Source organism: Callorhinchus milii, unplaced genomic scaffold (genome assembly GCF_018977255.1).
Source record: "Callorhinchus milii isolate IMCB2004 unplaced genomic scaffold, IMCB_Cmil_1.0 Scaffold8, whole genome shotgun sequence".
Taxonomy (NCBI): Eukaryota; Metazoa; Chordata; class Chondrichthyes; order Chimaeriformes; family Callorhinchidae; genus Callorhinchus; species Callorhinchus milii.
This window is the reverse complement of record NW_024704749.1, coordinates 22,631,635-22,659,632: the sequence shown is the minus strand read 5'-3', so window position 1 is coordinate 22,659,632 and position 27,998 is coordinate 22,631,635. Positions and strand designations below refer to the sequence as shown.

Below are 27,998 nucleotides of genomic sequence, written 5' to 3'. Positions count from 1 at the left end.
AGTTGTTCAGCCTTTTGGCCTTCGTTTACTCGAGAGCTTCATTCAGGTGTGTGTCACCTGTGCTTTGCAAACCCAGCACAAGCAGCATGAACTTCCAACTTGTTGCGAGAAGTATTTTCAATATTGGAATTGAGAGAGCACTCTTCAGGGAACACGACCAAGCGATTGAGTGGGTGGCAGAGGCTGTTCAGGTGGACATTAAAGATCCCTCAACACTTATTGGAAAAGAGAAGGGAGTTTCTCTCGCGAGGTGTCCTGGCCAGCAATTCTCCACCAGTTAAAATTGGTAATTCACTTCATGGCTGTTTGTGGGACATTGCTGTGCACAAATTGGCTGTGGTGTTCATCTACAAAAATACACGTCACTGCATTTTGCTATAAATCTTGTGAAGCATCTTTAGTTGTCCTTCGACGTGAAAGCCGCTCTATCAGATGTAAGTTTTTTTTATTATTGTGATATTTGAAAGGAATTTGGCTCCATACGTGAAGAGGAAGAATGTGAGAATGAATGAGAGAGGGCAGGGAGTTGACCTTAGTAGAATAGCTAAGTGTAGTAGGTGAGCTGGCACCAGTTAAGCTTCAGTGGGTGTCCTATGCTGTATGTTTTATGATTCCGACACCTTTCAGGTTGTTACCTCAGGAAAGAGGAGGAATAAGAAGGTGCGGGTGGTAAGAATTGGGCAGGTGAACCCATCTTGAAGGCATCTGTGCAAAGTTAAATCAGGTTTCTTCACATATAATGGGTTAACTCCTCAATGTGCTGATGACTGTTTTTTTCCCTGTTCTCTCAGTGACTTCCAATTCACATCAAGCTGCAGATTTATGCTGTGTTTCTCCTTTGCACAAAGTGTGAATTTACAGGTTTCCTAACGTGCGAAATTGTGCCGCCTTTGAGATGAGCTGCAGTGTGCATCAGCCCAACAGAAAGGGTCTAATGCTCCTCTCTCTCGCTCTCTCTCTCATTCGCTCTCTCCCTCTTCTCTCCCCACTCCCCCCCACCCAACCATCTCTGTGTAACACACGACCCCTTGTTTTGTGTGCAGGAAAATCGCACTTTGTGTGTGAACCATGTCCAGCTAAATTGAGTAAGATGTTTTCGAGTAGATAGGTGCAATGTCAGATGTCATTAAATATCACACCATTTAAGAGTGAAATATTGAATACATTTTTAAGTTTCTACCCTGTTGTAAGTTTGAGAGCCTTAATCTTGTTTATAAATAAACTTAAGTGAGTATTTTTCGAGGCTCCTATTAAAATTAATTCTTGAAAAAATCCTCTGTCTTGTGTTTTTTAAAAAAAAAGCGGATGGAAATCTATGAGATCCAATTATTTTAATAGCCGTTACATGACTGACAATTAACCGACTGTGTAGACAGATTCTCCTTTTAAACCAGTAAAATTGAGCGCAGTTCGAAAAATATCACAGCAGCGAGATGACAATGAATTTTGATTTCCTGGAACCAATATTAGAATCCTTATTAAAGTATGTGCATCTGCTTTTAATTTACTCCAAATAATTGGAAAATGCAATGAAGCTTTCCAATTAAGGCACTGCTTTTATGCTGTTTAATAATACCCCCATAATATTATAGCTTATGAAGTGACAGGTGAGCTGTTGCATGAATAAAACATAAAGGCAGCAATAAGGGACAGAAAGTGTAGACAGTTGTGGGCTTTTAAACGCAGGATGTGATTTGCATATATTAATCTGTTCCTTTCAGCCTTATCAGGCTTTCTTCGGTGGTTGAAGTAAAAATAGCCTTGACAGGCAATGGCATGCTTCATTTTTTGGAGGATTTATTACATGTATAATTCCAGATCAGTCAATAAGGAGATATGCCTGATTCTCGGAGTCCCACAGAATCGAACGAATTCAGCTAATTGTTCCAGATGGTGCCTTCTGATTATGCGGAATTACTGTTTTTTTTGTGTGTGTTGTTTTTTGGGGTATTTTGATGGAATTCAGGTAACATTAGTTTTGGGTGCTATCTGTAATCTCTTACAGAAGTGTGTACACAAAAATTATTTTGTCCATGTTTCTCTTTTCACCCTTCTCCGCAGTTTGTAAAACATGTAAGGTCTCAGCTGGTCTGTGATTTTTATTTTATTTGTTCACTTTGTTTTGAACGTGAATTTCGGGTAGATTACAAACCAGGCTCAGTTGGTAGTACTCTAGTGCAGTGCTGAGGATAACACTACATCGTTGGAGGTATCGTTCTCCAGATCAGTCACCCAGATAAAATTAGTTATTCGTTTCATAGCTACGGGACACTGATGTGCGTGTTCACTGACAAAATAGTCACTACACTTTACCGTAAATCCTGTTACTTGAAAGGCGCTGCACCAAATGCAAGGATTGTTGTTTAGGATCATTATTCCAACATTCCACTGGTACTGTGGCAGAATTGGTTTTAGCTGCAATGCTAACATAGGGAGAGATGTCAAGGAATGTAACAGCTGTTGATTAAGCTATTTATCATATTAATTTTCCACAGAAGCTTTCTAGGTATTAAGCTGCACAATGATACACCCAGCAGCCTTAAAGCCTGTTTGTGATTCTTATGTCACATCCTATTCCACTGCCAAGTGAAGGCTGGTGACCACGTTTCAAGCCTATGCTTGTGTTATTAGCAGCAAGATCCTTTCTTCAGGATGATTTTTCTAACCTGCCAAGAATTATTTCTTGGTTTTTATTTTGAATTGGTGAAGCCTGTACCTCGGTGAAACCATTGATGCGATCCCAAACAACTGTGAGGCAATCTGAGGTACACAATTCCACATTGGTTTTAACCCTGAGAAGATAAGGATCTCGAGTCTGTGATGTGTATATGATGGGTGTCCTGTATTGAGAAACTGGGCAAATGAGCACAAGTTTTGATATCGCTGATGGGACGGATGGATTAAATTCTCCCAGCACCAAATCTGTCCGAAACCCTATTAAACTATTTAAGCCGTGATGTATATCATTGATGGCTTTTCTACCTCTTTGGTGAGGAGCGTGCAGGTTTACCTGGTACATGTTTCATTGGCGTGTCCTGTGGGTTTCGCATGGTCTATGTCAGTCTTTCTAACCAGGAGCTTGATTCTGAGTTATAACTTATTGATTTGAGTGCAATACAAATGCATTCGATTGTAACCAGCGTGGGAGGAATCTGGCTGTTAGCCAGGCTGTGGCCAGGCCTATCATGCTGATAACATTGTTGTGATTTGGCGGGCTGGGCCATTCTGTGTTGCTAAGCAATTACACATCCTAAACGGTGATTACGTGTTGCTAGCCGACATTATTCTAATGACACAACAAAGTAAGAGTCATTGGAGTGGGCTAAGTTAATAATTGCCATATCTAAAGAACTAAAAAAATTGCCTAAAATGTTAAATTTTTTTTGTCACTGATCGAATAGCTCGACTTAATTCCGTCTTCCATTCTTGTCCGTAAGCCCAATGATACGTGGACCAGCGTAGTTTACTGATAACTCCTTCTAGAAGCATTAAAAAGCTGCCATTTAAAACAGTGGCTGGTGACTGTTGGAATGGGAAGTGTGGTATTGCAGATGTTTTGTAGCTTTATAAATGCAGCTGCTGTCTTATCAGTGACAGAGCACAAACCCCAGTTGCATTTGGAGCAAAGATGCCAAATTAAAATGTACTTTTCTCTGAAACCTTTTGCAAAAGCCTCATTAAGGGCTTGTTGATCTAGTGCTTAATATGCAGATTAAATAGACCCATTAAATATAGTTTAAAGAGATTTATGTGCAGACATCTAATTTTTTTTGAAGATTTTTGTAATAGGCCCATTTACTCCAGCAGTGTTAATGATTACTTAATCCGTGCTGAACTCACAAAGTCTGATCATTTTCTCGTGTGAATGGTGCAAACCTGCTTGGGGGCTTTCTTCCCTTCGTCGTAGAATTTGGAAATGGACTTGAATTAAATTAAGTAACAGTACTTAATTGTTTTTCTGGAGTCGCTTACCTTTTGCTCAAAGGAGCAGATAGTGTATGCTAAATTACTCATTTTGGTAGACATCAGAACCATGGATAATTAGAACGATTCTACAATCCATAATCCTCTGGGTTTTCCACACAATGACCATTAGCGAGGAGAATGAACAATTGCTCTTTTGTTATGAATTTCCACAAAAATTGAGTCCCTTACATTGGAGTTTGCACATTTTATGAGCCAGTGCATGCGGGATTTAGCTTCAGGTGGCCTTGCGTTGATCAATACAAGGGAAAGTTGTCTGAAAGAAAAGAAAGGAACTGGTGTTTATATATGGCGCCAAGTGCTCTGACTGTCTTTTTGGCAAATGTGGCAGCTGATTAGCGCCAGCAAACAGATCCCACAAACAGCCATGAGGTAAATGGCCAATTAATCTGGAGGATTGTTGGCCAGGACACTGGAAGAGAGAAATTCCATTGCTTATTGCTACGGGATCGAGCGGGTAAAGAACAGGTAGGTAGGGACCTGGATATGAAATGGGCACAATAGTATTCAGCAGCAAATGTGAGCAGCAGTCCTAACACAGTTCCTAGAGAGTCCCTGGGGTGGTAGGGCCTGTGTGGAGAGAGAGTCGACTTAGGAACAAATTGCCTATGAAAATTGTCCTAGAATAACAGACTTTGGAACAGCTCAGAAGAACTTAGCAGAGGCTACAAGTAACCTCATAGCTGCTTAATGCAATCCCTCTTCTTTAATGTATTCCAACACTAGTGTAACCTTCAAAATGCAGGCAAACTCTATTTTGATACCCTGATTGTAAACCTGTTTCCTGTGGGAGAATGTTCCCCAAACCCCTGCCCCCCATACCTTATGTGTGTGTAACATACACACTGCTCAAATCAATCAAACCTCCTCTGTGTTACTAAGATAATCTTTGTGGTTAGCGTTATTTTCAGGTGCTACATAGTCTAGCTCTGGCTCCGGCTCAAAACACAGCAGACAATACCTTAAAGGCGTGTTTCTTTTGCAGCAAAATTGAGGACAGTTTTTTTTGTCCTTGCTCCTTGCTGCGTGTGTAAAAAAAATACAATGGGAAGAAATTAGAACACAGTTTGGAGAGATTTGTGGAGAAAAATTTGGGCTCTTGAGAATTGGAACAACTCTGCTTGATAATTGTGCCTCTTGTTATAAGTCTGTAATTAACCAAATCGCGGAGTTCGGGGTTTTGTCATTTCATTTCCTTTCATCAGGTACAAGTATAATAATGAACAAAGTTCCCTTGTTTCATATGCTAAGCTCTTGCTCTTAAACCCATATGAGTTCATAGGCTTCTATAATTGCTAAATTGGTTTGTTAGAGCAAGATAATAGAGATTTTCTTCTCTTTATAATTGGACACTTCTTCCCTGTAGGCTAATACAGGCACAACTCTTGCATACTCAATAGGTTGTGCATTTGAAAGCCATAACTAGCTAATAACTGCTACGGTGTCATCGGAGAGTAATGGCATGCTGATTAGCATAATTAATGACAAATGGCATTGCAGAATTGGTGGATTGGTTTAGTGGATGATGAATGTGTCAATGCCTAGGTTGGAACCTGCCAACTTGGCTATCCTGGCTGTCAGCCCTTCTGTTCCTTCACTGGTAGATCTCATTAGGCGCTCTGTGAGATGCCAGTTTCTATCCGTTGGTGCCTCGAACACAGAAAACTTAATGTGATGAACAAATACAGCTTTGCAGTCTCTGGAATTAGATTTTATATTAATGTTTTTTTTTCTTCTGCTTCCGCTTCATGCACTCAGAAAAAATAATCAGAGTAAAACCTTCTAATAAGCCAGCCCTAATGAAATAAATTGCCCTGTGTGCTTAGCCTCCAGAGTAGAATTGGACTGATCGGTGGGTGAATTGAAGCTTCATAGCCTAGCCCCCGGAAATGTAGCATTTGCTGCATTTAGGTTTGACACTGATCTCCATTTATATTCTATAAGAAGAGACCCTTTGAATCCATTTATTTCGCTAAAGATCCATGAACATCCGGAATGCCTGCTCTCTGTTAGTGAGAAGTGTGATGTTATAGGCGTTAGTGTAAAAGTACCAGCCAGTTGGCAATGATGAAGTCAGTATTTCAGGCTTCCGAACTGGCCAACAAGAGCCGTGAGCCCTAGGGGGTTATAGTGCCACACCACTGGCCCCTCTGCTGGGAAACGGCTGTGTTGCCTGGCACTAATCCCAATCTGCCTATTGGAAAAAGGAAAACTGGTTCTCCACTGTGTTGTTCATGAAGAACTTACAATATTATCGTGCCTCAACATGTAGCAACGTCTCAAGCACTCCACAGTGATTACTGGTATGTGTAGTGACTGATTTTGTAAGTACCTGTGGCAGCTAACATAAATGAATTGCAAACAGTCAGTGACCAATTAATTTGGAGGATTGTTTGCCAGGATAGCCAACAAAATCCCATTTTCCTTTCAAATGATAAAGTGGGATATTTAGTGGTGTCCTGTAGTCCAGTGGTTAGAGCACTCAACTCACTCACAAGAGGAATTGGGTTTGATTCCTGGGCAGGGCGAAATGTTGGACAAGTTTCCTTATTCCACACACCTCTGTTTACCTAGTAGTAAGTAGGAACCCGGTTGTTTGTCGATTGGCGGATCGTTTTTCTGGGGGTAATAATTCCTTCAAAAAAAATTATAATAATAATTCGGTCACTCAATCCACAACTGTTTGTGGGACATTGCTATATGCATTTGGCTACCATGTTTCGCCCATAAAATATACAGTCAATTTATTTACAGTCTATTCTATGAAGCGCTTTGGGACGATTAGAAAGACGTTATAAGGCGCTATATCAAATGCAATTATTATTATTATTATTTAACATCCACCACGGAGAACAGGCAGACAGGTTTCGGCTTCATGTCTCGTTTGAAGGAAGGCATTTTTGACTGTGCAGCAATTCCCTCCGCCACCTCCCCATTCCACCCCCTCCAGTAAAGTGCTGGAGAGTCAGGCTGTGACCTTAAGTCTCGACATGGAGTTTGAATCCCTCTCTACATGGAGCTTGAATCCCAGACCCAGAGGTAAGAGCTCTATAAACTACGCCAGGCTAACCCAATGACACTTGAATGGATCCATTTTAAAGAGGGAAGGGATTTACATGTTCGCACAGAACAAAGTGCCTTGGAGTGATGTGAGATTCAGCCGTGAAGGTTAAAGAGAGACAGGTAAAGAGAATTGATAGATGCTGGTAGCTTTTTAAGTAATGTTAGGATAAGTTGAAGGTCAGGGGGATTTGGAAAAAAAAAGAGAGAGAGGCGAAATTCTAGCGGAATAATTTTGCAAGAATGAAAGTGTGCATATTTTAAATCAATTAACTTTTGTAATAATCTGCATGGGAAAACTCATAAATGGTATTAAAGGGGGAAAAAAATGATCCGGATCAGACAAGTCATTACCTTGCTCAAAGAAAGATAGGAAAACTCTTTATTTAAAAAAAATTACCGTTTTTCAAAGTGCAATGAATAATTGCTAATTTACAGCAGCTCCGAAGGGGAAGTCAGGGAATTTTAATTGGCATTTTGACAAAAAAATCATGATTATTCGTAACTGATAAAATAAATTGAAATAAACTTGAAAACGGAGTTCAGCACCCAATAAGACACTGTTTTACTTCAAATTAATCGGGATAAGGTCTATAATTACTTTGGCGTTTTATTCACTGCCTACCTATTGATAGCCACTGGGGCTTTTAGAAATCGTGACTGATAAGGAGTCAAGTTAATAGTTTTCAAATTTTTTTTGTTGGAAGGAAAGGACGATAAAACACGTTTTGAAACAAAAATGTGGGTATTTCTATAATAGCTCTGACCCTCTGGGCTTTCTGTAACCCACAGTAATGTGTAACTCAAAGGTGTGGTCATGCCTGCTGACTGTTGGCATCTTTTACCTTTGGGAACGAGTGGCCACTCGTTTGGGCCAGTCACCGAATGATTTCAGTTCATTTTGAGTGAATTTGGTTCGAGGGGCTGATTTCCCACGAGTTGTGTGCATTTACCCAGGTTGAGAGTGCACTTATAATGGAGGGTTCCGTTCTCAGCGAACATCACTGGATTTGGTAACTTTAACCCAGCCGTATTCTTAACCAAGTAAGTATAACCACATTTGTGGTGTCCTGGAGATCAAAGGTTAGAGCACTTGCCTCGCAAGCAAGAGACCTGGGTTCGATTGCCAGCTGGTCAGGGCGAAACCTTGGGCAAGTTTCTTTACTCCACACGCCTGATAAAAATCCCTCAAGAAAGAAAAACAATAATAATTTGGTCACTCAAACAATAATGATCTGTTTGTGGGACACTGCTGTGCGCAATTGGCTGCCACATTTCACCCACAAAAAAAACAGTTCACTTAACGATATATTCTGTGAAGCACTTTGAGACGTCTCGAAGTTGTGATGAGGCGCTATATCAAATGGAAGGATCATTATTATTTGTCAGCCAGGTGCTGGTATACCCACAGGACGTGGAAAGCTATGCACGTGGAGCACACACGGTGATTCAACGTCCACTGAATTTGAGAGTCCAGAATCCGCTGCCTATTTCAAGCAGTTGACTGCTTTGAGCTGCATATCACAGGAAGACTTGTTTGGATTGTGGTTGTTTGGTTTAGTTTACAAGCATCGTCCTCCCTCTGTGAGGTAGTAATATCCAGTGAAACCTGTGTTTTTTTTTCTCTTGTAATCTCGAGCTTAACATGGTTGATTGCACTGGCTCTTTGATATTAAATGGGAAAATTGAATGGACACTTTATCCAATTAGTTCATTCGGATACCAGACTGATCTCTTCACAAGACGTCCTCGAAGAAATGTGGTAATATCTTGTTAATCCTCTAAAGCCGCTTAATTGCACCAGATAATAAAGATAAATGGGAGTGAGAGAAGGGTGGCTTTGCGAAATTTGGTATAGATCAGTCTCTGCCTTAGAATGCATCCCATGGCTTAAGTGCTACCGAGGTTATTTTATGCACATATTACAGTGCGTTCTTACTATCACCTGAGCACTGCATTCCAGTGGATGCACCTCTTTCTCTCTGTATATTTAAATCAGTGCCTTGCAGCACCGTGTGTGAGTGTGTAATGGAAACTAACTGCCTCATTTCAAGATCGCAGCAGTAGGGAGGGGAGTGGGATGGGGCAGAAAAGCTCCATAAATTCTGATTTAAGCACAAAGAATTCTAGGAATTACAGCATAGAGGCCATTTGGCCCATTGAGCCCTTGCTGGCGTGGGTTCCTTGACTAGAACTGCCTGCTTTATTCCCAATTCCCTGCTCTTTCCCCATAGCCAATTATACCGCCTCTCTTCCAAAATGAAGCATTAAATGTATTTCAGACACTCGCAGAGATGAGTCTATTGGTCCAGCTACCACTGAGTAAACCAAAGTTGCTGTGGGCACTTTTGTTTTCGGTAACGGAGCAATTATTATATAAAATAAGAATTTGTATCTGAGCACCGAACTGTTCATTTAAATAGTTTTAATAAATATGCTTTTAAGTAAGTAAATGCCAAAAAAGCCCCATATCATTTAAATATTTTGTAGCAACCGTTTCACGCCAAGCGAGATGGATATTACCTTTTCAACTTTCAAATGCAAGTCCGAGAGTGGCAATCATCCCTCCCTCCCTCCTTCCCTCCCTCCCTCCCTCCAATAGCCTTTTGTGTTTCTTGAATTGATTACATGGTATTGTGCTGGTTAGTTGCGAGCTCTCATCTCTGTACAAAGGGATACATGTCCACAGCACCATGTTATTATCGCAAGGAGCCGAAGAGTCATTAAACTAATCTGAAAATAGAAGCTTCCTATCATCTGTTCTCATACTATGGGTCACGAGCCTGAGCAGCACCAAAATCTTTCCTGTCAGGATAGGGGGCAATTTTTATTCCCTCTCATTAGACAATTTGACTAATGACTAGGTTTGGCAGTGGAGCTATTCAGGGACCGCAGACTTCCGTACAGCACTCGGAGCAGCATGTAAAGACAGCCTCAGTTGGTATGGCACAGATGGCAAGCCCAAACGACAAAATAAACTACAATATGTCTTGGAGCTGCTGTCAGGCCAGAGCTTATTTGTCATGTCACAGCAATGTATTGGGTTGGGGAGCAGGAGCTCCCCTCCCAGGGCTGGGGAACATCTCCGCGCAGCACTACACTGCGAGCCCAATGGGTCCTGACCGACCGAGCCAGCGAGCAGTACAGGGAAAGAATCAACCCATTCTGTGTGACTGTTGTAACTAATTGGGCCGTGTAATTTCAAGGAGACTTTTTTTTATATATAGGCAAAGTAGCTGGGTACAGTACATGGGCTCATTTCGGGACTCCAGAAGCTATTAAACAAATAGCGTTGCTGATCTGACGTAAGCCTCTGTCGGTAGACCTTGTTTTTGCATTTGGCAATTGGCTTTCTAAGCAAAGACAGTTTCAACAAGTGCTTGTTATATAGAAACCTTGGAACGGATCGGGGCCATTCGGCCCATTCAAACACACGTTGGTGCCCAACCACTCAGCCATGGTGGCTCACGACTCTAATCCCATTTCCTTGCTCTGTTGCTTGCATCCTTTCATTTATGCCTCTTCAAATTTTGCCCACACTTCGATTCACTTTACAATATATTCTGTGAAGCGCTTTGAGACATCTCAAAGACGTGATAAGGCGCTGTATCAAATGCAAAGATTATTATATTATGTCTTGTGATCAGACGGTCATGTCTATTAACCCTTTCCGTTCATACGTGGAGTCCTGTAGCTTAGTAGTTAGAGCACTCATCTTGCAAGCAAGAGGACTTGGGTTTGATTCCCGGGCAGGGCAAAACATTGGGCAAGTTTCCTTATTCCATACCTGTTTACCCAGCAGTAAATAGGAACCCGGTTGTTAGTCGATTGGCGGATCGCTTTTCCAGGGTAATAATTCTTTCAAAAAATACTAATAATTTGGTCCCTTAATCCACGACTGTTTGTGGGACGCTGCTGTGCGCAATTGGCTGCCATGATTCGCCCACAAGTATACAGTCGATTCACTTCACAGTATATTCTGTGAAGCACTTTGAGACGTCTTGAAGACGTGATAAGGCACTATATCAAATGCAAGGATTATTATGATCTAATCTTGTTAATGATTTTCCAAGCAGTGGCAATAATCTTTCACTTTCTTTTTTATTTAAAACAAAGTTAAAAATTTAGCCGACTTGATCGGATCCTCTCTTAAACTTCTCTGCTGCTGTTGTTGATAGATCAACTAACTCAGCCCAACCGTTAATCTTCTGGTCTGCATGGCTCCGTGCTGTGAGGGAGGTTTTCTTAACCATAAATCCATTGGGGACGCTGTTTTAAATTAAAGATAAATAAATGCAGGCTGTTTATATGTTTGCCGCTCTCAGAAAGCAAGAGCATTTTGTTCTTAATAAAAATCCAAGACCTAAGCTCCACAACAGGCAAAATGAGGCGATTTGCCCCAAACTCAAAAGGGTAATGGGTCTGAACTTTGGGATGATAACTGTTTTGCTCATGAGCGCACCCGAGACTGAGTGACGGAGGAATTGGTGACACATTGTTCTTGGATTCCTTGGGTAGATGCGTTGAGTTTCTCTCCGCGTACACCAATAAAGTGTTCATACGCTGTGTGGAACCGTAACCCTCTGAGTACTGAAGGCACAATCCATCTACACCTAGTAGCTAAACATGACAATGTTAGCATTTTTCATTCCACTGACACGACCATTAATAAAGCAATGATCCAAAACTCGGTTTGCTGAGTCTGTTCTTTGCCTCCATCATTCACGAGGATAATTTTGCACTGCATCATTTTTAAATGAAATGATGGAAAGCGTATTGCTTTTCATTGTTTACCGTGTTCAGTAATCAAGTTTAAAGAAGTGCATCAGAGCTTCACAGCATCTGAAATTAAGACTAGCTTCAAGCACGGTAATGGTGCTGTAAGTTATGCTTACATTTTTTTTGCTGGCTGCGTTTATATTGCTATTGAGTAATTATGAAAGCCCCGGTTAAATAATTACTCAAAAAAATTAACCTTTTAAGTTCCACTGGCATCACTGTTCATTTACAAAGTTTTTATATTAATGTTTTTATGTTCTAGATTGCACTGCCTGAAAGGGTAGTGGAAGCAAATTCAATAGTAGCTTTCAAAAGGGAATTGGATAAGTACTTGAAAAGGAAAAAATTAAATGGCTATGGAGTAAGAGCGGGGGAGTGGGACTGATTGGTAGCTCCTTCAAAGAGCTGGCACAGGCACGATGGGCTGAATAGCCTCCTTCTGTGCTGTAAGATTCTATGATTCTGTGGTTCTAATATCATATATTTGATGCATTTGAAATGTCTCTAAGCACTAAATGGTTAATTGCTGTTAAATGTAGTGACTGTATTTTGCCAGCGAACAGCCAGGAAAGTGGATCACCACTTCATTTTAGAAGGTTGACCGTCAGGACAGTTCAGTACAGTGTCACAGGGTCTTTAACTAACGTCCACTTGAAGGAACAGACGGGACCTGAATTGAACGATTCATACAAACCACATGACCTGCATTGAAGGGTGAGATGAAACTGAGCTCAAAGTCCCGATGTAGGGCTTGAGGCGGAGAGGGCTACCAACTTAGTTGGTAATATACTTTTTTTTAGAAAAGTTCACTGGTGATTTTTTTTTGAGTGATCATGTTTCTGTTCTGAATTGATTTTGAGTCTTGTTTCAGGTGGCTGAATGACAAAACGCTGCTGTTATAATTTATGTGTACACCCGTCCTATTCTGTTTGTATTTTCCGGTGCCTGAGCTGGGTTATCGAGCTGGGGACTCCCAAGCATTGTGATGCCTTGTAGCAGCTCGGCTCGTCAATAACAGTCATTGATGTGGATTTAATGCCCCGCTGGAAAGAAGCTTCAATGTTTTTGTTACATTCGCGAATCAAAAGGAAGTGTTTCTGTCAGCCAGACTGCGAGGCTGAGATCAAAACTGGCATTTGGTCTGTGGTTGTGTGTGAGAATCGTGGAATGGAACACAGCAGAAACAAGACACTCAGCACCTCCACTGGTGATTTTCTCCACATGAGACACCCAGTGCAATGGTCTTGAAGGTGTGCCCTGGTCCGCTCACTATTTCCATTTCCAATATGATTTGGGTCCATCGTCGGTGGAAGGATCCCAACCCCTAAGGAAAAAACTCTGCCTTGTCGCAATGAAAGGCGCTGTGTAAATGTAGTTTGTTGTTGTTGCAAAATGATCAGCAGGGGACAAGTAAAGTAGGGTAAGGACTGATATACCAAGCGTGCATCCTGTCTAATGCTCTCAAGCATTTACCTCTTACAGTTGTTACGGGATAGATTCTTTGGACTTAAGTTGAGTGCTATGGAGATCTAACCAAGAATTTCATTAGCTTTGCCCATCTCACCTTCTAAATTGCGGCCCATTTTACTGGCCTATAATTCCACCAGAATGAGAGTGATCTGGAGTAACATAATGGGTAAACCCGCTCTTGGCTGCCGCGTTTCACCCGCAAGGTATCCAGTCAATTCACTTTACAGTATGTCCTGCGATGCGCTTTGGGACGCCTTGAAACCATGCTAAGGCGCTGTATCAAATGCAAGGATTATTAGTATTATTCCATCAGCACTGACCTACTTTGAGAACACTTCCACACACACACACACACACACACACAAAATATCAGTGTCTTTGTTAGAATGGAGTTAAAAAGACTTGGAAGGTTTTCATACTTGAATATTGTGCATCATATGAGAAAAATTCCAGTTGATGTTGATCGCAAAGCAATGAACTATCTCCGAATATATGTATGTTATCAACAAAAGCAGTGTTAAAATTTGACAGCCTTGACGTGCTGATTCCTAGGTACGCTCGTCTCAGTACGAGGTTACAGGATTAATAATAGAGTTTCACGCTACGTGCCATTTTTAACCATGATCATTAGGATAAAGGGCATATACTTAATTACAACCCTGTTTAATTACAGCCGTGCTCAAGCTCGTTTGTTTGGTAGAATGCTAATTAAAGTAGTGAGCCTGTGGCATGTCCTTATTTTCATCCTTTGTGCTAGGTGAATGAACTAGCTGTAGTGCACCATGCATTAGTGCTTTATTTAAACAATTACAAGTGCCGGGTTAGTCCCAGCAGTGTGAACGGCCTTGACATCGCACTCTGTTTACAGTGCTGCCATGAGTTGCTTTGTCACAGATGTTTAGCTCTGAATTTGATGCCGCTGGAGTGAAAGAAAGTAAATGTATGTAAAAGTTGGGGAGTTGTGCAGTGAATAGCTCGTGGGTTAGTACGTGGCAGCCTGGCTCGGTTGGCAGCACTCTTGCCTCTGGGTCGGAAGGTTGCCAAGATGAGCTTGAGGTCCAGGCTGACATGCCAGTATTGTCCATGTATTATAATAATAATAGTAATCCTTGCATTTGATATAGCGCCTTATCATGTCTTTGAGACATATCAAAATGCTTCACAAAATACACTAATGTGAATTGACTATATATTTTGCAGGCAAAATGCGGCAGCCAATTGCGCACAGCAGGGTCCCGCAAACAGCCGTGGTTTGAGTGACCAAATTAGCAGTAAACGTACTGTACATACGTTAGTTAATATCATTTCTGTAGTCCAAGAGGGTCGGTGCCAGTCCAGATACATGTACCTTCAGGAAACACTACGGCAAATCCTCTTGCAAATCTCTCAATTTATACGAGTTATATTCTGTAAAGATTTCCCACAAAACAGTAAAAAAGAATGCTCTAAAGTTGAATGCTCTGCTCTTGGTGTTTAGAGAATGTTTTACTTGTGCCATGTAATCTGCAGTGTGGGTTGGACCAGTTGAACAATCAGTTGTGCCTATATCGTTCCCAGGCCTGATTCAGTTCAAGTCACATTGTACTGTGTTTCTTTTTGCATTAGCCCATTATCAGAGGGTAATTGAATCAAATTGAGCAAGTCTTCATATGAGAGTAGTTTTTTTTTATGGATTTTCTAATATTCATGAGCCAACTGGTATAGATCTTCCAATCCAAGTTTTATTGCTCAAATCGTCAGAATCCAGTCTTGTGAAAAAGCGATTTGCAACTCAACTGATGGAAACTATTACATTTCCCCTTGTGTGTCCTCGTGCCTGCAATCTACAGGAGTTTAAGTCCAAGCTTGGCGTTGGCCATTGGCGCTGTTGGTTGTTGAATTTTGAGTTGAGCTCAGTACAGACACAATGAGGAACAACAACAGTGACAAAAACTTGCAATTATACAGCATCCCAGATCGCTTAAAAGCACAAAGGAAAGGAACAAGGGAGTGAGATTAGAGCGCTTCATTGGGGGGAGCGAGCACAGCATAGTCACGGGCAGGCTGAACGTCCCGCCTTGTGTGCTGTAAATTTCCGATGGTCCTATAATCAATAACTTATTTATTTGGGGAAGAAAACAAAAGATGGATTTGCAACTGCTGGGCGCCAGTGGAGAATGTTAAATAGGTGTCATTAAGGGTTATTGATTGTCTCTTTCTTTTTCAGCAATGGATGGTGTACCTTTCACGATTTCAGAGAAGTTTGCCAGTGCTCTCGACGCTGTAAGTTCTTGTACTATATTGCCGTGGACTGATTGACCAACTAACTGTTCCTCTTTCATTTTCACTGCTTTCCTTTCAAGAGATCCCAGATTAAAATTCCGTCCACTTCCCAGCGCTACCATAACTTGTAAATACCGAAGAGACATGAAATTATCAGTCTGTATGTTGAGCATTAAGTAAGACTACTTCAAGTTCAGTTTTATTTTTTTCTCTCTTGTGAAAATGTAATTTTTTGTTGGGGGGGTTGGGGGTTCTGATTTAGTTGATACAGGAGCGCCCCCGTCCATACATACGTGTGTGCCTGAGCGTGCAGTGTGATTAGAGAATCGTGTGTTACTAGCCGTGAACAAAGGGTGAGAAATTTAAAAAAATTGGTCACTGAATCCACAACTGTTTGTGGGACGCTGCTGTGCTCAATTAGCTGCCGCGTTTCGTCCACAAAACATACAGTCAATTCACTTTACAGGATATTCTGTGAAACGCTTTGAGACGTCTTGAAGACACGATGAGGCGCTATTTCAAATGCAAGGATTATTATTATTATTTTTATTGCTCCACTCTTGTTTTAATGAAAAATACCCAGTGTTTTCACAGAAGGTGGGTTCGGACCAGCCCCGCTTGTGCGCTTGTGAAATCTGTTTGACTTTGAGAGGCCCAAGTTGGCTGAGTAAACAGATTTTCACCATGTGCCCAGGTTGGCTGTTGTCCAGGCTCCATGGAGTGCCTTTTTCTGTGCTGTTTACCAGATCTGGTTGGGAGTGTTGGGAGGGGGTGAGCTAAATCTTAATTAAACAGCAGCTGCACCTCCGCTGGGTTCCAGAGCAACACAAACATTACTTAGAAGAAATTTAGCAAAATCAACACCAAGTGATCTGGGACGTGAGCAGTGGGGAAGATTCAGACAAAATATGAATTATTAAGACAGTCGGTAGACACAGGCGTGGGGAGAGGAGGCACGTAACACTTGATTTAACTTGGGCTAAAGCAGTGGGTCCCTTTTTGTCGTTGCACGGAAGATTGAGCCACAGCGTACGGCGACATCTGTACGCTTGAAACTCTGGAAGTCTTTAAGGGATGTGCTCTGTGCGTGTCTTCAGGGTTGTTTGAGGCGGATTTAATAGACGTTACCAATGAGAATCGTGCCAGTGTTGTATCATGTCAAGCAGTAATTCAGTCTGAGATATGTCAGTGTCGCCACAAAGCGTAGCTCAGTGGCGACCGAGTGGGATTCTACCTTCCTGACGTTTGGTTGAGTGAGTGTGAGTGCCGTGGTGTTTACGGTATGTATCGTGCAGCCTGTCTGCCCCCACCCTTTGGAACTCCATCCCACGGTCCTTCCACCTTGCTCCCTCCTTCAAAACCCATCTCAAGACCCTCCTCTTCGACCGCGCCGTTGGTCACCCTTCTACTCCTACACTTCCTGCCTTCCACTGCCTCCTGATCCCAAACCCCAGCTCGGGTCCAAATTCCCGACTGTCTAGTGCCTTGGGACATCCTCCCAACGTGAAAGGCCTCTGTGTAAATGCCATTTGTTGTTGTTGTTGCAAACGCATGTTTAGACTGTCGACAGCTGAAGTGCTGCTTGTGTTGTGATTTCAGGTACAACCCATCGACTTAATGAGCATCACGATCAAGTCGTTGGCCGAAATAGAGAAAGAAGTAAGTGTCCATTTGGTGATGAGTCTCTCGCCGGCCCGAGCGTTTCGGTGCTGTCGTCAGGGAACCTGACCATACATTCCCACACGGCGCTGTGTGAATCACAGGACTTGTGCGAAGGTTTGTAACCCGTGTCTCGTGGCCCGACCTGTGGTCCCCACTCGGACCCCCCACTTTATGGGGGAGTCAGAAACGAGAGAAGACACCAGAGTGGCTGGCGTTGGACGTTTGTTACAACTTGCTTTATAATTCTCCCCAATCTGACGCCATTGCGTTTCCGAACATCTTAGCTTCAAAGGTTCAATACCTCTATTTCTAACTCACGTGCCAGCAGCTTTTCCATTCATTTCTCTGGTTGTGTTGTGCTGTGTTGTCCTGTGTTGTATTGTGCTGTTTTGTTTTGTGTTGTGCCCACATCGAGCCTGATCAGGTGTCGAGACTGTGGCCGCAGTGCGATTGTGGAGTTCACCTTCTTTATCTTTCAGTCTTTAAACTCTCCCAGTTTGCTTGCTGGGGCCAGATTTACTTCACTGCTTGGGACAAATCAATAACATCTCTATAAATCTTCTGATATGACTGAAGCTAACAGTGAACCTAGATTGATTGTCCCACAAGGGGAGTCAGAGGAAGGGAGAGTTGATTCATTCTTGTCTTAACGGTTTTGGCCTGCGCCTGATAATGGTCCGAAACTTTCTGGTCCTCGTGTACATAGTCTCCCAGAACGTTGTCTCAGCGCTCGGCTGTAGCCTGAAATGGCAGCCATTTACAGCTTGTGTGTTTAACATTGTGGAGTCCTGTAGCTCAGTGGTTAGAGCGCTCGCCTCGCAAGCGTGAGACCTCGGTTCGATTCCTGGGCAGGGCAAAATGTTGGCCAACTTTCCTTACTCCACATGCCTCTGTTTACCTAGCAGTAAGTAGGAACCCATTGGCAGATGGGTCACTTTTCTGGGGGTCATAATTCCTTCAAAAAAAAGAAGAAATCGGTCACTTCAATCCACAACTGTTTGTTTGTGAGACGCTGCTGTGTGCAATTGGCTGCCGTGTTTCGCCCACAAAATACACAGTCAATTCACTTTACAGTATATTCTATGAAGTGCTTTGAGACGTCTCGAAGATGAGATAAGGCGCTGTATCAAATGCAAGGATTATTATTATTATTTTTATTATAAAGCTATTCTGCCGACAGAGCCCCTTGGGGACCCACATCTTCTGGTGAAGTTGGAATTAGAGGAGCCATTTCACCGTCTGTGCTAAAATCGAGAACCTATCTGTGTGCTGGTAACAGCCGCGCAATAAACTGGCAGAGACCCAAGCCTGGGGAGCCCCAATCCCCTGTGTGGGCTGCGATCTAGACCTCGGGGTGAAAGATAACACCAACACTACAAATAACACGGAGCTAAGATGAATAAAGCTACAATAAAATCAAGGAGGGTATTAATTATAAATGTGCTGTAAATGATTAAGCAAATCTGAGTTGCATTAATGCGCTGTATTTAGTGAGCTGGTGGGCAGGAGAGATAGATGAACTCAGAATGCAGAATGTGATGAAACAGTCACTGCCTCTCGGATTGTAATTATTTAATGGAAGGGTTGTTAGAGGGAAACAAGCTTAAACCCAATGCTTTATGTATAGTCCGAAAAAGTTTACAGCACAGAAAGGCCCTCCATGTCTCTTGCTTGTGGCTTCCCCAATGGAGCGTTTTTTAACGGTCGGGGGGGGGGGGGGGGGGAGATGTTAACATTAACTTGTGGGATTCTTCCTTGTGTTTGAGAGGACGTTTCTCCTCACCTCTGTCCCCCAGTACGCATCATAAACACACAAAATTCTTCTTACAGGGAAAAAAAATGCATCTGCGATTTTTCTTTTCCTTCTTTTTCGGAAATAATCCGTGTGATGATTTAATGTTTCCAAATTGCTTAACTTGCCCGTACTTTCCCTCCTCCCCCGCCACGCTGTCCTCCAAAATCACCAGCTCAAGTGCGTTTTACCCAGAAAGAATAGGTTTCAGGTAATCTTTTCCTCTGGAAACCTGGAATAGAGAATGTTGGTTGGTGGGTAGTGGGGGGGTGGGGGGGTGGTGGTTGTGTGGGAGGAGAGAGGAGTTTTTCCAAGCGGTGAAATTAAATAGGTCCTGGAGTTAGCATGTTTGTGATGTGGGAACCGGATTATGATTATCAGTGGCTCAGGTTTTCTTGCGAAGTGCCTGCTTGCAATGCACTTGCAGACAAATAAGTGTTTCGCTCACAAAATACGGAGTTGATTCACGTCTCGAAGACATGATAAGGCGCTATATCATATCAAATGCAAGAATTATTATTATAACTCCACATTCGCACAGGTAATAATATAATAATAGTCCTTGCATTTGATATCGCGCCTTATCATGTCTTCGAGACGTCTCAAAGCGCTTCACAGAATATACTGTAAAGTGAATTGACTGTATATTTGTGGGCGAAACTCAGCAGCCAATTGCATATAGCAGCGTCCCACAAACAGTCGTGACCAACTTATTATTGTTTTTTTTCTTGAGGGATTATTATCAGGCGAGTGGAGTAAGGAAAGTTGGCCAACATTTTGCCCTGCCCAGGAGTCGAACCCAGGTCTCACGCTTGCGAGGCGAGCACTCTAACCACTGAGCTACAGGACTCCAGGTGTAATAATTCCTGGAGCGAGTGTTGAATGTGGCCGGCTCTTGGTACTCAGGGCTGAGTTCCTGATAGTATTCACTCACTGGGAGAACAAGATCGGCTCTGGAAACGCTTGGTCCCCATTAATAAACATATCTGCTAAGTGGGAAGAATTTTCAATGCTTGTTCTAGCAATTAGGTTCCTTTTGATTCCCAAATGAGAACAGAAACACTTCTTGATTATAATTGCGCGTAGTCACGCATATCTAATTTGTGTCTTTTTAAAGTGTTAATTAGTAAACATTTTTAGCTGACATCTCTATGTATTTGTATTTTGAAAAATGAGTCCCATTTCCTTTGACTTGCTGGCTGGGAGCTGACACAGTTTCTGCTGTGACATCACTGAGTACGAGGCAAATTAATGAAGACATGCTTGTCAACCATAAAAAAAGCTGGGAAATTAAGAATTTTTGATCATCTTTGCTTTCATCCCGTGCATATATTCCAATGTTTCTTCATTATTTTTTTTTAACTAGTGGACATTGATGCATGGGCTGTATGATGTGAGCTCCCTGTCGCTGCAATCCATCATGATAATTATACTTTTGTTTGTATTTTTGTAAGCAATTATCTGCCTCCCGAAGTAATGAGCGCGCCCCGTGCTCGCCACGTGCCGTTAATGCTGCTGTTAATTTGTTCTCGAGAAAGTCTCGTCGCCCACTTTACAGGTTCCACAAAGTGCAGCGGTGTTTCAGTACCTCGTGGCGAAGCGCGGTCTGCTATCACCCTCCAGTGGCGGGTTTGATTACTGCAGGGCTGCGGCTGAAACGGTTTGAAGGACAGCTCATTTCCGCAGGGCTTCCTGACCAGTGAATGTCATTGCACCTTGGACGCGTTATTAGTTTTCTCTCGCTGACGTTTAAAGGCTGGCACTGCAGGCACGAGAGTGCAAAGCTCTTTTTAATGTGTTTGAGAGAGAGAGAGCGAGCGAGCGAGAGAGCAGTAACTTCATCATTGTGTGATAGTCTGCACATCGCACGTGTAACTCCGTTGTAATTGTTTGAGATTTGATCTGATGAGCGGGCAGGAAGCAGTGATTTACTACAACAAAAACAGAAGTCGCTGGGATCACTCAGCAGGTCAGGCAGCATCTATGGAGAAAGGAAAGTGAGTCAACATTTCGGGTCCCCGACCCTTCGTCAGAACTGGGGCATGTTGGGAGGGAGAGGCTTTTAAGGGCTAACAGAGGGGGGATGGGGGCAGGGCAAGGAAGTCAAAGGAGAAAATGGGGTAGAAATGGGGCTCTTCCTTTTTCCACTTTCCTCTCTCCATAGATGCTGCCTGACCTGCTGAGTGTTCCCAGCGACTTCTGTTTTTGTTTCAGATTTCCAGCATCTGCATTATTTTGCAGTGTGATTTACTGCAGTTTATTCTCAAATCCAGAATAGCAATATTAATCCTGGCCTCCAAGGAACTCTCATCTCTAACTTCCTGGCGTTAGCATCAACTTCTGAGAAGTGTTTTGGGGAAGGAGTATGTGGTGGGTGAGGGGGGAGAACGGAGAGGAAACAGGAGGTGGAATTTGTTGGGAGAATTTAAAAGCTGCTTTTTTACTCATTTTAACAGAAAACTTGAGACAGTGTTTTTATTTGAGAACAAATTTCTTGTCCCTATTTTGGCTCCCGGGAAATGTACAAACAGGATGCGAGGGGACGGGTAACAAGCTGCTTTCAGCTCAATATTGGGGCTGCTCTGCTCTGGTTCGCTGCATTTATTCCAGAGGGGCGTGGGTTGAGTGTGTTTTGTCTGTCTTTCATGGACCAGAGAATGTACTTGCACTGAGGCGCTGGGCAAGCTCATCTGATGCTATGTGTTTCCTGGGTGTCTCATGCTTTAGGCGAGTTTCCCTCTCACAGTGTATCACAGCACCTTACAGAATCCATTCCTCATCGTTACTTACAGCGAGCAGTCTGGTCTGGTCTGGTCTGGTCTGGTCTGGGTGGGCAGAGCGCGCTCCCACACAAAGGCTACGGCGCAAACTTGCTCCAGAGCAGTGCTAAGGAAGGTGTGAAGCCACTATGTGGAGCAGTATCAATGCACTTACCCAGTGTTGCTGGCTTTATCTTCCTCTGGAGACCTGGGAATCTGGCAGAACAATTTATCTTCGGTGAAGGCCCCTCAATGTTTGCTTAAAGCTGGCCGGTGCCCTCCTGTCTTGGGACACGTTGCGCTGGTGTAGAGAGCCGCGAACCAGGAAACTTAACCACCCCCCCCCCACCACCAGCTGCCTAATCCCCTCTCTCCATGACTGCGGGACGTGTGACATTTCTAGAAGAAAGCTTTCTTTTATATCAACGTATCACGTTTTAAAAATCTCGGTGAGTTTTGCAGTAATTGCCGGCCAGGATGGTGGTGGTTGTTACCGAGAGCAGCTGACGTATTGTTACGTAGGGATAGGTCAGGGACGCGAGACGTTCAGCCCGACTGGTCCGTGCCGGTCTTCATAAACCACACAATCTCCCACCGTGACTGTTGGCTAAATCCAAGACAATTCAATGCACCGGTTGACAGAGGACATGTGTTCCCAGCCGTGGCCACCAGGTGGCAGCCACTCCTCACTTAATGCCATCGGCCAGGGCTGTGAACCCGAGCGGTTTCTTTCCTGCTGTGCGCGCGTGTGCATGTGCATGAGTGTGCGTGTGCATGAGTGTGCGTGTGCATGCGTGTGTGTGTGTGCATGCGTTGGAGCGTTTGTCACGGTGTTTAATCCAAAGGCTGAAACTTGTCTTAATAATAATAATAATGATAATAATCCTTGCATTTGATATAGCACTTTTCACGTCGGGAGTACGTCCCAAAGCGCTTCACAGAATATACTGTAAAGTGAATTGACTGTATATTTGTGGGCGAACGCGGCAGACAATTGCGCACAGCAATGTCCCACAAACAGTCGTAGATTGAAAATGACCAATTTATTATTGTTTTTGGTTTTGGAGGGATTATTATTAGGCTCTGTGTGGAGTAAGGAAACTTGCCCAAGGTTTCGCCCTCTGCCTGGAATTGAACTCAGGTCTCTCACTTGCAAAGCGAGTGCTCTAACCACTGAGCTACAGGACTCCACTGTGTTGGGAATTGATCAAAACGAGCTGGAAGAGCCGGTTAAAGATTTTCTTTCCTTGCCGAGTGTTCCGCACTCTCTCTGAGGGACTTTAGGATGGTTTCCTATGTGAAAAGCAATTTAGAAGCACAGGTTTTTGTGGCTATATTTCCCCTCTCGCCCCATGTGCAATGAAACAAGCCTTTTACAGCACCAATAGAACAGGAGGAGGCCATTCAACCACTCGAGCCTGTTCCGCCATTCTATAAGATCATGGCTGATCTGTACCTCAACTCCCAATTACCCGCCTTGCCCCATATCCCTTGATACCGTTATACCTAACAAATATCTATCCACCTTATTCTTGGCAGTGGCACTATGATGAGTTGGCAACTATTAAGATCTGTAGTTCAGAGCAAACGACCGCAGTTTTGCTTGTTATCTGAGCTTCGGGCTTTTCACTCGCTTCCTCTTATCTCGTGATTATATCAGCGTTGTGTTAGGTGGGCAACATGACATTGGCATGAATACATTTACCTTGATCACTCAAAAAATGCCCGGCCCCGTATCACCTGTGTGAATTTCCATAACCCATGTGTGTTTGTCTCTGTGCGTATAACTGTGTGTTAATCGGGTCACTATACCTCTGCCAAATTTACTTCCATTATATTCGCTTCATTGCTGATCTAATCCAATCTCACTGTGTAAAACTCTTCAAGACGTTTCATTTACGGGGAAGGCACTGAATAAACAAATGTAAGCCATAACGGGGAGAATCTGTGTAGAGTTTCTGAGTCTTGACTGACAGTCCCCCAGGTAAAATTGATCTTTCACGCCATGAGCTGTTTGTGGGGACATTGCTGTACGTAAATTGCTATCTCTGTTTGCCTGCGGAATACACAGTCACTTCACTTTACAGTAAATCCTGCGAAGCGATTTGGGATGTCCTCCCAATGTGAATATACGATGTGTGGAAACACACAACCTCTTTATTGCTATTTCCGTCATTTGCTCCATATGGGTTTTCTTCCTGTGTGTCCGCCACTCTCAAGCGCTCTGGGATGCTACCCTGCTTGAGGGGCGCTGCATCAATACAAGTTATTGTTGTTGTTGGTATTGTTGTTGTGCGTGTCTCAAACCCTCTGAAAACCTTTCCGACATCGATCCTGTGCTGACTCTGCTCTCTCTCTCTCTCTCCCGGCAGTACGACTACAGCTTCCGAACGGAACAGAGTGCCGCTGCCCACCTCCCTCCCAGTCCCAACAAAGCCAGCCTGCTGCCGTCGTCCTGAACACACGCGTGAGCGCACGTGCGGCCACCAACGCTTGTCGTAAAGTGAGTGGGGGGGTGCCGAGCGACCACCGGAACAGGCACCGTCACAGCAAGCAGCGTCGCTGGGAGATTTTGTTCCTTTTACCTTCTACTGAAATGGCTCCCATATACTCAATGGGACAGAACGTGATTTCCCATAGCCAGCAACCTGCCTACAACTTAACATAGAGCAGTAGGACTTTTGTACGTGGAGCTGTCTTTTTTTTCCCCTTTTCTCTTATCGCTGTGCGTTTCGATGTGGTCTCCAGTTGCCGGTCTCTCAGCCTCCTGTGTTTTGGTTTGTTTACCATTTGTAACAAGTATAAAATCCGAGGCTGGATGCCATTATTTTTTTTCTTCTTCGCTCTTATTCCTCGAACCAGTTTGAGCCATTGCTTTCCTTCTGTCAAAGTGATTTGCACAAGTCAAAATTCACACCAGCAACTCTTTTTTGGGGTGGAGAGGGGGTGGATGGGCTCCTCTATTCCCGCTCCGCTCCCCCCTCTCTTTCCCCCCCCCACCCCTTGTTCTCTCCTACTGACATTTATACAGCGTTTCAGCTCGGAGACATTCAAGCCATTTGTACTAATGTTTTTGTACTAAACTAAGCCATTTTTATCGAAAGGGAGGGATTAGACTGTTGTGTGGTGTAAAGGGGAAGGAAGGGTAGATTTCGAACGATCATGTTACATTTGTGGTGTTTTTTTTTACTTTTCTTGTTCCAAATTAGTCGAGAGTCACAAAGAGAGAATCAACGCTGTTTGAACTGCAGAATTGCTGAAGTGGACATTACAGTTTTATTCAGATCAAGGATTATGTGTTTTAGGATGGGGGGAGAAGGGGGTCTTAAGACCTTCTGCACTCTGCACTGCCAGAGACAAAAGGACATTTTTGTGCAGAAGTGATTTTATGTAGCGCTTTATTCCGAGTTTCTCTCTATAATTGGTTTTCTGTTGGGTCTGGATGTCCCAGAGAGAAAAAAAAACATGAGAGAATGTTACTCTGTTGGAATTTGAGAATTATTTCTGCATGTGTGTTGTAAAAAAATAATAGACGTGCTACGTCTTGAAGTCTTGGAGAGAAGACAGTTAGCTGGACGGCTGTAGGCGAAGGCAGCGATGATGGGAGCTCCTACCCTCGGTGATCCTCTGTTACGGGAACAACACTTCGCTGCTGACTGTTGATGCAGTATTTCCCCCCTGAAAGCTGCTCTGTCGCCCCGAGATGTGTGTCAGTCTGTAAAATGCACTGAGCTGCTTTGCACTGCATTTTAAGCGTTTGGGCTCCTTTTTATTGATGGACTGACTGTCTGACTTTTTTCTTGTTGTCGCTGTCTGTGTGTTAGTTTGTTTGTTTCAGATAATCTTACCCATTGTGTTTTTCTTTCCAACTCGCCCTGTAGCTTGGACTAGTGTTCCTCAATCCCCTTTGCTCTTGTCGTTGTGGTTGTTTCTCTGAAATTGTGCGACACTGTAAAAGCTCTCATTGAGCCCCTTAATCGCAGCTTCAACCACTGCCATGTGTCCCCAGCCTTACATCAGTCAGTGAGACCGACTGCAACAGCCTCCCCTGGGGTATGGAGTTGTGTTTACAGTGAGTGAGCCCTGCACTGTGAGGAGCCAACTATCAGTACTGTATTTGCACCAAACTCAGAAACCTAACGCTTTATACCAACAGCAGCTGATTTAATACGTGAGCAGATTTGATAAGTGATAATGCACAGACTCTGTGTAAATAAAACTTTTAATATAACTTTATTTCCATTAGCAGAACCAATTAGTGGCTATTGCAATGTAGGGTTTGGACTGTCAGGGTCAGAGACGCCAATGTTTAGGATTGCACATTGTGGTTGGTTGCTGAGCCAGTTTATAGAGTAGTTATTACCCTGTGTGTGTGTGTGTGTGTGTGTGTCGCTGTCCGAACTGAACAAAAAAAGTGCTTTGAAGGGTTTTGGAACGGCCGATCTCCTAGCTTCCCCCGGGAATCGGACGCTGCTTCCCCCCTCGGCTCAAAGCCCACCCAACAGGAAGGCCGCTGAAGCTCAGTGCGCTCCCAAAGCAGAGTGCCCACAGGTCAGTGGGATGCACTTCAGCTACTGTCGGGAGTCACTATTTGAGATACCCATTGTGATCCCCCACCACCTGTCTCTTTTTCCCCCCTCCCTCCCTCCCCTCGTGACTCCTGGTGCTACCTACACGTGCTTCACCACAAGAGCATCTGCCTCGAGAAATTCTGTGTTCTCGAACTGAGGTAGACTGAATGGTAAACGGTCCAGCGGCCATGATAGCAAGGTGTTTCTGTAGAAAGAGCAGCGGACTGGAGTGTGAGCCTCGGGGTGGGGGGATGGGGCGAGGTGGGGAGGGCTGGGGAGGGGCGGGAGAGGAGGTGATAGAGAGCAAAGCATTGAGAATGTCACTAACCACTGATGTAGTATTTTGTCCTAAGTGGTCGGAACGTGGTAACATTTCAATTATAAGCTGTAGAACGTCGAACAAGATGTCGGCATCTTACTTGTAGAGGGAGCGAATGACATTAAGTTGTAACTTACCCAGCTCCACGTGAGGTTAGTCGTTCGTGTCTTGATTTTATTTTAAAATTGTCGAGAGATTGAAACCATTGTTGCTGGATTCTGTAGAATTGTAATTTTCCTGTATTTATTGTAGACTTGGTTCCTGTATTTACAAAAGGGAAGTTTACAATGCCGGGTTCATTGAGTCTGTATTAATTATGTAACTTGTTGAATAAAGTAACACTTGTTTTAACTGACCTCTGTCCCTTTGTGTTAACATCACCTGTGTTGAACTATGTGGGTGTGTGGGGGGAGAGGGGTTGAAGATTGAGGATGTCACTGGGGTGTGTGGGGGGAGAGAATAGGAGGGCAAACATTTAAGCTCATCGCAGAGAATTAAAAGGTTAGAATTGTTGTTTAAAGGGAATTGGATGGACACTTGGAGAAAGAGGAATGTTAAAGTGGGTGATTGAAGGGGATGGGGAGTGAGCAGGGAGTGGGGCGCGTTAGGCTGGTGAGTCAGGAGAAGAGACGAGGGCAAACTTGCTGAGTTGAATACCTCCTCTGTTCTAACCCGCTGAACGCTGTATCACAAATGTGTCCTTTAGGACGCACTGACCGGCAGGGCCAGGGTGACTGAGGTGCGAGGCGAGGCGCCCCCTCACCCCGATGGACGCTTCACTGGGTGTGGGAATAGCTGGAGGCTGTTCATGCAAGTAAGTGGCGTCGATAACCAGGTTATTAAACAACTCCCGCAACGCTAAATGACGGGGCCGGTGGTTTGTCTCAGGTGCTGTGTGTTTGGCGCTCGCTCTGGATGTGTGTAATGTGTATGTATATACCTGACCAGGGCGTTTCCACATCACAGCAACTCGGTGTGCGCGTGTTTGGTTGTGTTTGTGGGACGCTGCTATGAGCAATTGGCTGCCACATTGTGCCCACAAAACACCCAGTCACTCCACTTTACAATATATTCTGCGAAGCTTTTTTGAGACGTTTCAACGTTGTGATAAGTTGCTATATCAAATGCAAGGATTATTATTATTATATTATTATTATTAATAATACACCCAGCAGCCACAAGCGGAGGCTCTGAGCTGGTCTCCCCAGGTCTCTGCCTTGACAGGGAAAGTCTTGCTGGGACTCCCTCGAAAGAAGGAAAAATGATCCTTTCGGGCAAAAGTTGCTAAAAAAATATATTTTTTCCATAAGAAAAAACTGAGTGGGTCTCAGACAGGGCTG

At 43.6% G+C, this 27,998-nt stretch overlaps 1 protein-coding gene across 3 annotated transcripts in view; it reads left to right on the top strand.

The window, feature by feature from the left end:
* The window catches only part of mvb12ba (multivesicular body subunit 12Ba), a 55,872-nt gene extending 28,859 nt beyond the window's left edge, over positions 1-27,013 (top strand). For all 3 annotated transcript variants that reach the window (XM_042337343.1, XM_042337341.1, XM_042337342.1), the window contains exons 8-10: positions 15,500-15,555; positions 17,155-17,214; positions 24,141-27,013. In XM_042337343.1, coding sequence (XP_042193277.1) covers positions 15,500-15,555; positions 17,155-17,214; positions 24,141-24,227 — 203 coding nt within the window. In that variant the 3' untranslated portion in view covers positions 24,228-27,013. The remainder of the gene's footprint in view (positions 1-15,499; positions 15,556-17,154; positions 17,215-24,140) is intronic.
* Positions 27,014-27,998: the final 985 nt, after the last annotated feature.